Source organism: Scardinius erythrophthalmus (genome assembly GCF_964197995.2).
Source record: "Scardinius erythrophthalmus genome assembly, chromosome: 1".
Lineage (NCBI taxonomy): Eukaryota > Metazoa > Chordata > Actinopteri > Cypriniformes > Leuciscidae > Scardinius > Scardinius erythrophthalmus.
Genome location: NC_138221.1, coordinates 12,671,882 through 12,687,443, shown reverse-complemented (window position 1 = coordinate 12,687,443; position 15,562 = coordinate 12,671,882). Strand labels below are relative to the sequence as shown.

Below are 15,562 nucleotides of genomic sequence, written 5' to 3'. Positions count from 1 at the left end.
TTGGTTTGGTTTTATGTTTTATTTGTGTAAGATGGCGAGAAGCAACAGTATTTTCTTTCAATAGAGCAGTTTAACAGGCTTTTATCATGTATCCTGACTCAAATAATGTGTTTCTAACAGCAAACACTCAGAATAAAGTGAGATGATCTGCTGATGATCCTGAATGGCTTGTTGAATGAGTGTTGATAGTCTGAGGCTCATCAATATTAACAGATCTGCTGAAAACACTCTTTATTTCAAGAGTGACAAAATTGTGATTGTTAACTCATGATTTCTGTTCTGTGCGCACCAATCTTGCACTTCTATCTCCTCCTCAACCAGACCACCTAGAGACTTCGGGTTTTCGGCATTATGTTAAGGAAGGTCTAATCTGGGGAACGCACAAAAAAACAAAACAAAAAAAAAATCCACGAAAATATTTACTATTTCTTAGTGTTGTGATCCCATGACGTCAGAAAATTGCGCTAAAACACTCACTGAGTTTTTATTACTTGTTTCTTTTTCTGACCATTGTTAATATTTGGAAGACATTATGATGTTTGTATTTTTTATAATTTCTATTTTTCTGTCTATTGTAATGCAAAAAGCAGGAGAGTATTCTGGTTAGCCATAACATGAGATATACATTCGCATCAGTTACTTTACTTCAGACAGACATAAATGCTTAGATGTGATATTTAGTATAAAAACAAATTCAGGAACTGATTTTTTTTTTTTTTTTTTTTTTTGTCAGATCAGCTCCTCCCACATCAGTTCCCCAATAAATGCTTTAAATTCCCATCAGCTACAAGTGAAGACGAGCATCAGAGCATCAGGAAGAGCTGAAATCTGCAAAGACTGAGTTTATTAAAGAGGACAGTGAGAACATGAGTGATCCAGAACCCTGCAGAATGAAACACACTGAAGATCCTGAAGAACAAAGAGGTTGGTGTTTATTCTTCATTCATTCATGAGGCTGAAGAACATTCATGTTAGAAACATTCAAGCACATTTAGATAAACAGTTCAACTATGAAACGGTACAGAATGTTTTTTGTTTGTTTTCAACAAATGTTCAGTAAAGGGAGGTTTGAGAAATGTGCATATTGATTGTCAACATCAGATCAAGCTAAATACTACTTTGTTTTATTTGACATTTATTTTATATCTGGTTCCCAATTTGCAACAACATTACCAGAATTTTAGTCATTTTCAACATAGTTTACACTTTTTTTTAACCTATAATCAATAAATAATCAGTAAACACCAAGTTACTGATAAAATTGTGTTAGAAGTTATAGTGTTACTATCTGAAATCTCAGCTTTGTCCATAGAACCATTATGCACACAGAAGCTTGGATTCCTTTCTATGTATGTAATGCACATCTGTTATCCATTACTGTGGACTGCAGTGTTTCACTTGGAGGAGAGCAACCTATTGTAAGCATTATATAGCCTTCTGGACCACAAGGCACAGAAGGATATCTAGCCGGATATTGACCATATATAGATTTGTTATACAATGTACATGATGTCATGTATGGTTTGATTGGCTAAAGCCAAATACTCCCTTCATATTCTTGCTATATATTCATATTTAGAGTTTTGTGAGTTTGAGCTACGCTCCACCAGTGCTGGTTAATTGTTCATTCATATGCCTGATTCAAGACGAAGACCAAAGGCACTTTCTTGTTGGAATTCTTCATTTCTAACAAACTGTATTTGTCAAATATCATACAAGTTATTCATAGTTATAGAGATTCTTCTTACAGTAACTTTGGTAACAGGGTTGATGGATACAGTCAATGCTACAGTTTGTGTAAAAACTGAGACAATGGATTGAGATTATTTCCTTGTCTTCCCGTCATGCAGTAGAAAGAGCCCAGTGTCACTTCTAGTAGTGGGAAGTTCGGATCATTTTACTGACTCGGATCGTTGAATCTTTTTTCGAGTCATTTCGTTCATTTCAGCAGAATGCATGTAAAATGTTATATGTTAGTCAAATTCCTCAAACACATCAAATGTTAAACGCATTAAGAAAAAGAAAAAAACTGCAATGCAAGGAAAAGGCCAAATTATGAGCAGGGTTTGTACGGGTGCTTGAAATCCTTGAAAGTGCTTGAATTTTGATGTTGTGTTTTCAAGGTTTGAAAAGTGATTACATTTTGGATAAAATGCTTGAAACTGTAACTGTATTTCTTTCATAACAAAAACCTATCTGACTGAATGGTTCGTTTATTAAATGGAGAAATAAAATGTTGCAACAATGTTACCAGAATTTTTGTCATTTTCAAAATTGTTTACAAAATTGTTACTTCTTTAGGAATAATCAGTAAACACCAAGTTACTGATAAAGTTGTATTTGTCAAATATCATACAAGTTATTCATAGTTATAGAGATTCTTCTTACAGTAACTTTGGTAACAGGGTTGATGAATACAGTCAATGCTACAGTTTGTGTAAAAACTGAGACAATGGATTGAGATTATTTACTTGTCCTCCCATCATGCAGTAGAAAGACCCCAGATGATGTCACCTCCTGGGTGTCACAGTTTTAAGTAGGGCTGCACAATATATTGAATATCGAAATATCGCAAAGTAGGGCTGAACGATTTTGGAAAATAATCTAATTGCGGTTACAAAAATCGCGTTTCATCATATTGCGATATTATCGCAAATGCAATTAATCGTTCAGCCCTATCACAGAGGCATATATCGCGATATGCGTATGAAACGGCTTGTAATAACTGGGGTCATGAACAAAAGATAAATAGAAAATCACTCCCTGCTCTTGGCTGAATAACTTTTGTAGCTTTAATAGGAATCAGAATTAATAAGCCGTGTTTTATTTTTACATTTGATTATTCAGTGTAGGATAACCTGAAACCATTGTTAGGGGTTAACAGTTTAGGACCCAATGACCAGATGTTTGAAAGAAGACCCAGAGTCAGAATTATAATAAATTGAAGAAAAGTTTTACTGAAAATAGTTTGCAGTTTCATCAGCAGAAGTTCAGCTTCAAGACTCACACAGGAGTTCGTATGGACGCCCCGCTTACATACAGTTACACAGATCACAGCAGTTACACACACACACACACACACAGCAGATATACCATTTCCAAGGTCTAAGCTACGTCATTGCTTACAGGTTAAATGATTCTCATTGTCTAAGAAATAGATAAACATAGTAATTTTCCACACATATACAGATAGACTGAATCACATCTCCATCGATTATGCATCTGACACTCAGACCTCTGAAGTTAGGCATGTCGTGACCTTCCAGTTCTCAGATTTGCATTGTTGGGCGCCAGCATGTCCCGAACAACAACTCAGTCAATCTCCAACAATGCCAGTGGTTTCTTAACCCCTTAAACCCTAAGCGTCCCGCCGGCGGGACGGCACCCCATGAAAAAAATTCATAATCAAATTACTAAGCAACCACTTAATGATATGATACAAAAAAGGTTTTAAAGCTTAGAATCTCAGCTTTTCAATGCACCTATACATTTTATTCAACTCCTAAAAGGTGCTGAGTTATTCCTTTAGAACGGATTATACCGCCGGAGGGCGCCCCCTAGCTATGGAAAAAATTAATTGTCATATTTTTCAAAACTACTGCATTGATCAACACAAAATAGGCATCATTTGAAAGCTTAGAGTCTAAACTTTACAATGAATGTAGCCATTATGATTATCTCCAAAGTAGTGCTGAGTTATTTGCTGATAAAATGATTTTTTTTTAATACATAATTTATGAGGAAGAGGAAATTATTATGTACTGCAATGTGTCAAAAACATCATACTGCTCAGATAGTCTTGTGTCATATGTCATTTGAAAGGTCTCAATGAGTAGAATACAACAAGCATAATTGTTTCAGGCTTTTACTAAACTTGAGCAAGGTTTTTGTAAAATAAGCCCCTCAAGAGACCCATGGGTAAACCATACATGGATGCTGAATTTTAGACACATTTCCGCTTGTAACTTCATGAAACATGCTCCGATTGTGGAAAATGACACATCATTATTTACAGCAGATGCTTACAATTAAAATGAGTCCAAACTCAACGTAATCCATCACTCAGAACTAAAGATATTCCTCATGGAGTTCTAATTCACAAAAAAATACACAAACGCACGTAGCCAAGCGAGGTAGCTTAGACTTGGCCTTTTTACTCGTATCTTCATGAAACATACATCGATCATGAAAAATGACACATCGTTATTTACAGCAGGAGCTCATGATTAAGACGAGTCCAAACTCATCAGTCAGATCTAAAGATATTCTTCATGGCGTTCTAACACAGAAAATACCAAAGACGCACCTAGCCAAATATATACTCATGAAGCACTCGCGTTTGGTCTTTACTTATAACTTCACGAAGCATGCACATATCGTAGAAAAATGCACATCATTATTTTCAGCAGACTCTCACGATTAAAAAGAGCCCAAACTCAGCATAATCCATCACTCATATCTAAAGTTATGCCTCGTGGAGTTGTAACACAAATGCGCACATAGATCTTTATTATAGATGTAGCACTTATGTCGCGTTCTAACTCATAACTCAATGAAGCATGCATCAATTGTGGAAAATGGCACATCATTATTTACAGCAGAATGTTACGATTAAAAAGAGCCCAAACACACCATAATCCATCACTCAGGTCTAAAGATATTCCTTATAGCGTTCTGACACAAAAAAATACCAGAGGCGCACCTATGAAGTAGCAATAGCAGTGATGCTATGTTGTTTTGATGTGACGTTTCAGCTCATAACTCAATGAAACATGCATAGATTGTGAAAAATCGAACATCTTTATTGACAACAGATTCTCACGATTACAAAGAGCCCACACACAACAGAATCCATTGCTTTGATCACGAGATATTCCTCACGAAGTAGTGCATACTTGGATAAAAAACAAGTCTCTCATCCTTCCTGGGTGCAAAGTGTTTTCCAATTTTCCCGGAACCGTCCGTGCTCTTTTTCAAACGTGGAATAACACAAAATATGTATCATTTTAAAGCTTAGAATCTCAGCTTTTTAAAGAATCTAACCACTTCGATCAACTCTGAACGAGTGCTGACTAGTCTCTCTAAACCGGAGTGTACCGCCCGTGTGCGCTACCCATGGCGCCCCCTAGCTGCGAAAATATTCATTATCATATTTTTCAAAAATATTGCCTTGATTCAAACAAAATTGATGTCATTTGAAACCTTAGAGTCTGAACTTTACAGTGAATGTAGCCAATTTGAAAAACTCCTAAGTATTGCTGAGTTATTTGCTGATAAAGATATAAAAAAAATTCATAATTTTTAAAATACTTTTTTGTACTATGTACTGCAATGTGTCAAAAACATCATACATCTCACGAAACATTCAAAAATCGTTGAAAATGGCACTTCATTTTTTACAGCATATTCATACAATTAAAATGAGCCCAAAATTAACTTTATCTATTGCTTTTATGACAAGATATTCTTCATGGTGAAACACTATAAAAAATGCCCATGAGGGGGCGTCAAGGTCTCAACAAAAAGGCTATCTTGGTTCCAAAGGCTGTAACGTTTGATTACTTTATCCAATCACCACAAAATTTTATCCAGATGCAGCTCATATGTAGAGGGACTTCCCCAAAAAAGAATTTTCCTCCTACCTTATTTCCTTCCTGAGTTATTCCATGTCAAATAAGAAAGATATGCATTATCATTATAAAAATTATATTTATTTTTTGTCTTTTATCAGCAGTTTCTCGGCAGAAGAATGTCCAAATGTAATTTAATTTATATTTTCAAAAAATGTGAAAAGTGTTCTTTCAAACGATACCTACCTTTTGACTCTCCTTGCTATAGTTTTGAAGTTATGAGTCTTTAGTTTTGTGTATGTCACTCAGAAAACTCTTTTTTTTTATTGCTTTCCAAATGTGTGAGGACTAAACAAAAAGGCTACCTTTGTTCCAAATGCTGTAACTTTTGAGTACTTTATGCGATCACCACAAAATTTGATTCAGATGCAGCTCACATTTAGGGGTACTTCCTCAAAAAAGAAAATTTGTGCTACCATATTTCCTCCCCGAGTTATTGCATGTCAAACAAGAGAGATATGCAAAATCATAATAAAAATTATGGGTTTTTTTTGTATTTATCAGCAGTTTCTCGGCAGGAGAATATCCAAATGTAATGTAATTTATATTTTCAAAAAATTTGAAAAGAGTTCTATCAAACGATACCTACCTTTTGACACTCCTTGTTATAGTTTTGAAGTTATGAGTCTTTACTTTTTTGTGTGTCACTCAGACAAAAAAACTCCAAAAATGGCTCAGGGTTTAAGGGGCTAACCTGTAAGCAAGAAGACTAACACACACACTGACGCACAGCTTTTCCAAGGTTGGATTCGGCCAGGCTCTAACTATAAACAGGAGAGTCTTCTCAAAACATCAAGAAAACAAGTTCTTTCTCTCAGGATAGGAAACTTTAGTTTAAATGGAAAGTAAGGCTTTAACTGAGAAATGGGCCCTTAAACTATAGACTTCAATGACCCCTTTATGTTTTAACACGTTGAAGACCTTTCTTAAACACAAAACATTTCCATATTTAATTTCTTGAAGCCGAGTTAAATACGCAAGCACTGTTACTGCATCCAGATATCAAATACAGACATTAGAGAATACATGAAAAGAACATTTCAGTAATCACACTTGTAACTTCTATAACAAAGTAAAATCCTCACAGAAGTCATTCAACTTATTTGATATTTAGAAGGAAAAAATTATTGATGAATACCTTGATTATAATTACTCATTACATATACACTGAAGCAGCAGTGTTTTGCTGTTTTTCCTCAGTTTTTGAAAGGAGGAAAATCATGTCAGGAGTAACAGGGTTGAGTGAAACATGTAGGACACAGATAAATATAATAAAATAGTTCATTTAAATCTAGTTAAATCTAGCTGCGGTCACTCTACACTTTGAGCTTGTGAAGTTTCTACAGACACTGCAACGGTTGTGAAATGACGTCACATTCTGCGGCAGCTTTTTTACAAACACAAGTTCAACATATAACAAATAATAATAATAATAATAAAAATAAACAATCCACTCCACTTGAATGCTGAACGTTTGTGTTATTTCTCACATGGTTATTCACTTGAGCTTGTGTTTCTGGTGTCCCACTTTCACATGTGCATGAATGGAAGTCAGTGCAAGGAAAAGTCTAGTGTGAACGGCCATTAATAATTCAAAACGTTTTTAGTAAAATAAATATCAATCTCAAAATATGGCAGTATTGTATATTTTTATGTTAATATCATGTTAGATAATTGTAATTTATCAAATATATTTAATAGTTTTTGCTAAGGGACTGTTCGTTTTTTATTTAAGGGGCCACCAGAGGAGTTTTGAGATCTGTAATCAAAAAATACATGACCCTCCCTTCGCCAGCAATACATTTTTCTATGACCCTCCAAAATGATTGTGAAAAAAGGCATGACCCTCCCTGATAATTTATTGATTGGCCTACTTCTGTACTGGTTTGCGCTTGGCAAAGATGTTCAGATAGCCATTGTTTTTTTTGCAACCATAAACTTTTGCTTTCTCATCTTACTAGGGCTGTAACGATAGACCAAACCTACGATTCGGTTGGTATCACGATTTTTGAAAAAAAATCATGTTTTCGGTGTGATGCGTTCAACATGTGGGTGGCGCTGCCAATAAAGCATCTAAAAGCTGTCACAAAGAACCAGCAAAAGTAATGATTATGAATATGTCAAATATAGCAAGGAGACATTTTAATTGTTTAATTAATAAACAAGTGTTTTCTGTGTCGACTGCAAAGATGAAGTTGACGATGCGTCGTGATCTTCGCAGAACGCGCCAGAGAGAAATGCACATTTCATACGGATTACATAGGAGAGCAGTGTCACATGCCTGTCCTGTCTTGTCATGCACATGGGTGTTTTATTGTTTTGAGCCATGTGCTCGTGTCTGTCGTTTAGCCCCTCCCATCTTGTTATCCAGTTATTGGTTAATTTGCCCCACCTGTTGTGTTCATTACCCTCCTTTGTTTGTTCCCCTATTTAGCCTCCTTGTGTTTGTAGTCTTGTGCTGGTTCGTTGTCTTGTAATGTTCTCCTGTTCTCCCGTGACCCGTTTGGTATGTTCCTTTTTGAAGTTGTTGTTTTGTATTTAGTTATGTTTTCCCCTTTGTGGGTTTTGTTTTGTGTTTTGGTTTCTCTTTTGTAAATAAACATTATTTTCCTTTTGCTGAGTCCTCGAAATGGCTGGTTCGTTCTGTCACGTAAAGACTAAAGAAACTCAGGGAGGACTCAATTGCAAAAGGAAAATAATGTTTATTTACAAAAGAGAAACCAAAACACAAAACAAAACCCACAAAGGGGAAAACATAACTAAATACAAAACAACAACTTCAAAAAGGAACATACCAAACGGGTCACGGGAGAACAGGAGAACATTACGGGAGAACAGGAGAACATTACAAGACAACGAACCAGCACAAGACTACAAACACAAGGAGGCTAAATAGGGGAACAAACAAAGGAGGGTAATGAACACAACAGGTGGGGCAAATTAACCAATAACTGGATAACAAGATGGGAGGGGCTAAACGACAGACACGAGCACATGGCTCAAAACAATAAAACACCCATGTGCATGACAAGACAGGACAGGCATGTGACAAGCAGTCTGTTTTAAAACAGTTCTGTTTAAAAGTAAACATTTCAAGCTTTCTATATATTTCTCAGGTCTGTGAGGCAAGTAGCCTACCTTACGCTGAGTTTCGGTTCATTTATGAGACGAGAGTCCAGTTCACTCGCCGGCGCCTCCGTGTCATGATTATCTATTTTCTACTATATTTATTTACTTCTTATTTATTAAATCCAGGCAATTGGTTGATGAAACATTGATTAAAATTAAGATACAATTAATAAAAAACGAAATTCACTTTAAAGACAGGCTTTGTGCTTTGTGTTTGAGGTCTGTGTGATTTTTTTTAAAGTCGCTTTCAGAGCAGTCATGTCCGTAATGGAGAACTGGAGAAGTCATGTCACGCCCTTAACATTGTTTTTTTTCTTTTTTCACATAAATGCGAACACGAAAAATAAAATAAAACAAATATTTTATGTTCTGTGGAGGCTGACCTTTCTTCATCCGGTGGGTATATATCTTTTGGTTTGCGCAGTGTAATTCATAGAATTACTAAAAAATATTTTGCCACCTAAAAGTTAAAGATTTTTTTTGTGTCACGTCAAATGTGTATTTCCCTCATATTAAATATAAAACGCATGTGTAGACTGATATTTTCCTAATGTATTGACTCCTTTATTAAGGGAGTATGGATATTTTAACAGACGTTTCAATATTAAATGCATTTTCTGAGAATTTATATTTCAAGTTTTGACTGCAAAGGTCACGTCCATAACGCTGGAATTGCCCAATTTTAACGAATTTATCCTCAACTAGTTTTTTGGTGTAGGTCTACGTATTTTATTATGTTAACTTAAATAATACTAATAGTAATTTAAAGATGTGGTAGCCCTACATCTTACACATCACACTCCACTGTTATGGTGGAAATTTCAGTAGATTTACTCACTAACATTATTGTGGAAACAATATTAGGATGGAAATTTATATATGGTAGGCTAGTATCGCGCAACAGTGCACATTCTATCAGCTGCAGTTCTGACACCGAGTCGCGGAACATGTCAATGTGTGACAGATTAATCGAACACCTATAGCCTACTGATGTAATTGTGGCACAAAATCATAAATAAATAGCCTAATTTTGTGATATTTAAAAGATCAATTAAATGAATTAAAGTGCATTAATATTTTTTCAAACGTGTTATTTGTCACGTCTGTATTTGATTGGTATGTGCCACTGAATGTTTTGTAATACCAGTGCTACTCTATGTTGTTTATCACGCAAAGTCACAAACTGCCCATTCTAGGAAAGACAAGAAATAAATCTATCATGGGTCACTACGAATAACGTATTAACAGTCGTGTCCGTTACTGTAAACCTTTATTTTTGTGTGATGCTGCACAGACACTAATTTTTTGTTGTACAAATTAACTATGTGCATATGTTACATAATCTACATTATACTCCGGCAGACAGCTGCAGGGGTCACTACTGGAGGTGCCACAACATAAAGAGACATGTCAGTTTTAGTGACACAAGCCAACTGGCATGTACCAGTGGATATTGGCATGTGTCACTAAAACGTGAGATGTGCCAATGGATTGTGTCATATGCCACTTGCATAACAATTTGCTTTATGCTGTCAAAAAATATGATTTATAACATCGCTAAGTTAATGTGTTGCCTACAACATAGGCTACATAATTCGATACAATTATTTTTGAAATATTAAAGCCACAGATGAGAATCTTGCGCTGGCTAGTGTTACACTCACTTATACTGACACTTACTGGCGTGCGTCTGTGAAGCATCACGCAAAAATAAAGGTTTACAGTAACGGACGCGACTGTTAATACCTTATTCGTAGTGACCCATGATAGATTTATTTCGTGTCTTTCCTAAAATGGACAGTTTGTGACTTTGCGAGATAAACAACATAGAGTAGCACTGGTATTACAAAACATTCAGAAAAGGGCATTTGAACACATTTGAAAAAATATTAATGCACTTTAATTCGTTTAATTGATCTTTTAAATATCACAAAATTAGGCTATTTATTTATGATTTTGTGCCACAATTACGTCAGTAGGCTATAGGTGTTCGATTAATCTCTCAGTCGCTACTGGAGGTGTCGCAACACAGTGACATGTTCAGCGACTCGTTGTCAGTCAGGTGACATGTCAGTGTGTCGCCATGTCAGTGACACATGCCACTATCCACCACTGGCACATGCCAATAATGTCAGTGACACATGCCACTATCCACTGGCACATGCCAATGAAGACCGGATGTGCCAATACGCATAGTGACGTGCCATTGGCTTCTGTGCGTCAGATGCCATGCCACTTAATGTTAAACCTGCTACTGTTCTGACATGATGCACTTTTTCTGAGCGCGTACAGAAGTGCGTGCGCACTGTCAAACAGCCCCAAACTGGATTTGTGTTGGGTCAGACCCATCTGATATAGATGGGGGGCTGATACCGCGAGAGCAACATGGAGCTACATGTAAAAGATATGCAGCAAACAAGCCACTTTGAAATGTTGCTGTTTTCATGAATATAAAAGTTGGGTGACCCTCCCCCTAGACTAAAAAAAGTTGGATGACCCTCCCCTCAACAAAGAATAAAAAGACATGACCCTCCCCTATTTTCCTCCGGTGGTTTTTTTCCATAAATACAGAACGGTCCCTAAAGAAACATGGGATTCGTGCCTACAATGTTTTAAAAATAATAATTGGAAGATAAATTTACCTCATTCATGGAAAGTTTCAAGGACATATAATCAATTTATAAAAGGCATCAAATTATCATAATATTTTATAGCAGTTGTCTACTTTCTACTATTACATTAGGGTTCAATTTCATGTCCTTTCACATTATATTTCTCTCTTGAAATGTAATATTTTTTTTTCTTTCGTGTCAGACCTGATGGAAGAGAGCGAGGAGATAGAAGAACTGAGTGAAGTGGAGGAGGAACATCATGTCAAACCTGGAAAAAAACCTTTGAGTCGCTCAGAGACTAAAAATAAATTTTTAAAGAAAAGAAGAGCCAAGAAATCTTTCACCTGCACTCAGTGTGGAAACAGTTTATCAAGCAAACAAATTTTTGAGCATCACATGAGGATCCACACCGGAGAGAAGCCATTCACATGTGATCAGTGTGGGAAGAGTTTCACAGTCAAACATGAACTTGATGTTCACATGAGAGTTCATACAGGAGAGAAGCCGTATAAGTGTGATCAATGTGGGAAAGATTTCAGTCAATCTTCACACCATAAATTACACATGAGGATCCACACCGGAGAGAAGCCATTCATGTGTGATCTGTGTGAAAAGAGATTCTCATACAAAAGTTATCTTAAGATTCACATGAGGATCCACACTGGAGTGAAGCCGTACACATGTGATCAAGTCGGCAAAACATTTGTCTGTGCATCACACCTGAAGACACACCTGACAGTTCATACGAAGGAGAAGCCGCATTCATGTTCTGTGTGTGGAAAGAGTTTTTCACTGCTGCATACTTTACAGAATCATGAGAAAATACACACTGGTGTGAGAGAGTACATGTGCTTTGAGTGTGAGAAGACTTTTACTAGAGTGGACGGTTTAAAACAGCACCAGAGAATTCACACTGGAGAAAAACCTTACAAGTGTTCACACTGTGACAAGAGATTCAGTCACTCAACAACTTTAAAAACACACGAGATGAACCACACTGGAGAGAAGCCGCACACGTGTGATCAGTGTGGGAAGAGTTTCACTATTAAAACTCGCCTGAAGCGACACATGAAGATCCATGCAGTGGAGAAACCACATCACCGCAGTCTGAGATCACGGTAGGGGTAGTGTACGATATTGACCAAATGTGATATTGTGATATCGATATTAATTTTGATATTTTTAATATGATAATAATATTAAAATTATAATAAAATATATAATATATATAATATTAAATAATATTTCATATGTAAAATTACAAAAGTTATAAGTATAAAAACTATAAATAAAGAGCAAGTCTACAGAACAGGACATGTTAGAAACAATCAAAATAAATCTAAAAAATAAGTAAAAAGAAAATGTCATGATAAACAGGGCTCATCAACAACCATGTAACCTTTAGAAGGCAAATTGCACTTTCCCCGGCAACTCACAGGTAGAGGTTTGGCCGTATGGAAGGGGCTGTTTACACCTGGCCACTTCATGGGCCCTATTTTAACGATCTGAAACGCAAGTGTCAAAGCGCAAAGCGCAAGTGACTTTGTGGGCGGGTCTTGGCGCTGTTGCTATTTTCCCGGCGGGATAAATGACTCTTGCGCCAGGTGCAAATCTAAAATGGGTTGGTCTGAAGAGCTTCATTATTCATAGGTGTGGTTTGGGCGTAACGTGAAATAAACCAATCAGAGCGTCATCTCACATTCCCTTTAAGAGCAGACGCGCTTGTTCTAAAGCGGATTCCTATCATAATGGCGGATTTGCCAGGCGCGCGCCAGGAGCGGTTCTATCTATCTGTCGTAATAATGTATGATTTGAAAAATGAAAACTGCTGCTTCTGTGTAGATGAGAGAATCAAAGTGTATGCTCGTTGTGCACACGCTACATTGATTATGGCCAAGCATGCGCCCTTAAAATAGCATATGAATAACATGCGCAACGCGCCACTGACTTTAAACTACTTTTTCCTGGTTAGTGGCGCAATTGTTTTCTAAACCTGCAAAATAGCATGAAGGAACGTTTGCGCCGGAACACGCCTCCTTTTTTGCGCTGAACCGCCCAGGGAGCGCAAGTTCATTCCCTAGTTTAGCGACGTGCTTCTGTGGAGGGAAAAGTGCGCTTTGCGCGGGTGCAAAATAGGAATGATACATGCGTCGGTGTACAAAGTCAATTGCGCTGGGTGCAAGATAGGGCCCCATGTGTTTTCTGTGAAGGGATAGCTATCCGATCGTGAAAAGAGCAGGTGTAAGTGCCCTCCGAAACACATTCGAGGCGGATTTGAATCCGATTGCACTCAAACCACTTCAGGAGGAGGTCTGGGCCACATTCCAGACGAAACTGGACAAGTGTAAATGCATCTGGTTGTTGACGGCGATTAACTTTGGAGCAAGAAGCGACTCTAGAGTCATATTGAGAGAAACAAAGTGTCTCCCCTGTTCTTTCTGACCACTGTGGGAAATCTGTAGCATGAAAAGTTAACTCTCCAAGCGACAATTTTTTGAGAGGTGCATGTCGGACGGGACGCATATCGGGCAACGTGATATCGCGATTGCGATATTGAGTCGATATATTGTGCACCCCTAGATTGCGGCGAGTAGTTTATTTTGATGTACTGAGCAACACAGTCTTTTCTGTGTAAGTTAGACACACATCACTCTATAGCCAAATCTCTCCTCTTCACCTATAGCCGGTGTGTGGTGAGCACAGGACACTTTGACTGATTGATTGATATCTATTAACTCGTGTTCAACCAACAGGAATGTCTAATTTGTCAGTTCAGATCAATGCAAAAAAACCAAATTCGCTCTCTTACCGTAGGTGGCGCTCATGTAAAGCAGAAATAAAGCATTATACAGGGCTCTAGACTGAGAATAAATGGTCACATTTTGCAAACTTTTTTAAAGGGGTGGTAAAACACCTTTTTTTCGAAGGCTTGATTGTGTTTGTGGGGTGCACTGTAACTGTGTTCATGCTTCGTTTTTAAAAATTCGCATTATTTTTCACATATTTAACCATTATTCTACACTGCTCTGTCCCTCCTTGTAAAACCGGTCGGATGATTTCCGGGTTCTATGAAGATTACGCACTCATTGATTTTTATTGTTATGGGCTCAATAAATATTACCAGTCAAAACTGGTTCGTGATGGTCCTCGAAGCTCGCTTGCAAGATTTATTTACTTTGCCCTTTTTTGGAGTGGTTCATCAGTTACTGTGGGCTTTACAAATGGGGAACCCCGCAAGCTCACAGTATTACCGGAGCTTGAGTCAGTTCACGTCCCGTCCGTCCAGCCTGAGAGGCTTCTCATCATGCCAACCATCAAGCTAGTCACCGAATCGGTCTATTACCGTCCAGGACTGGTATCCAGCATGGCCGATTCCCCGCTGAGGTCAGTACTTGTTGCCATAAGGGCCATAGTGCATGAGTCTCGTCCCGCCGAGACTATCCTGCCTAAATCATGTTTCGCCGAGACCTTCCTGCCTGAGTATCTTCCTGCCGAGCCTGCACTTCAAGACAGTCCAGCCGAGCCTGCACTTCACGCCAGTCCAGCCGAGACTGAGAGCGTCATGCCCGCCACCGAGCCTGTGTCTTCGGACAAGATGGCTGCTGCCGAGCTTGTTCACGTCACGTCTGTCGAGCTTGTGTCTTCGGACAAGGTGGTCGCCACCGAGCCTGTGTCTTCGGACAGGATGGTCGCCGCTGAGTCGGATCCATTGTCTGCAGACAAGATGGACGCCGCCAAACCTGTTCACATCACGTCTGTCGAGCCTGTGTCTTCGGACAAGATGACCGCCGCAGAGCCTGTTCACATCACGTCTGTCGAGCCTGTGTCTTCGGACAAGATGGCCGCCACAGAGCCTGTGTCTTCGGACAAGATGGCCGCCGCCGAGCCTGTGTCTTCGGACAAGATGGCCACCGCCGAGCCGGTGGTGTCGGTTCCTGAGCCGGTGTCTGTTCCTGTTCCTGAGGCGGTGTCTGTTCCAGTTCCTGAGCCGGTGTCTGTTCCAGTTCCTGAGCCGGTGTCTGTCCCAGTTGCTGAGCCGGTGGTGTCTGTCCCAGTTCCTGAGCCGGTGGTGTCTGTCCCAGTTCCTGAGCCGGTGGTGTCTGTCCCAGTTCCTGAGCCGGTGGTGTCTGTCCCAGTTCCTGAGCCGGTGTCTGTCCCAGTTCCTGAGCCGGTGGTGTCTGTCCCAGTTCC

At 38.4% G+C, this 15,562-nt stretch overlaps 1 protein-coding gene across 2 annotated transcripts in view; it reads left to right on the top strand.

Moving 5' to 3' along the window:
• Positions 1 to 15,562, top strand: part of LOC308692821 (uncharacterized protein) — a 69,157-nt gene that overhangs the window by 51,365 nt on the left and 2,230 nt on the right. The window contains exons 2-3 of one of the 2 annotated variants that reach the window (XM_081369227.1): positions 734 to 924; positions 11,574 to 12,489. The exons of the other annotated variant lie outside the window; for it this stretch is intronic. Coding sequence (XP_081225353.1) covers positions 867 to 924; positions 11,574 to 12,489 — 974 coding nt within the window. The 5' untranslated portion in view covers positions 734 to 866. The remainder of the gene's footprint in view (positions 1 to 733; positions 925 to 11,573; positions 12,490 to 15,562) is intronic. 2 annotated transcript variants of the gene reach the window in all.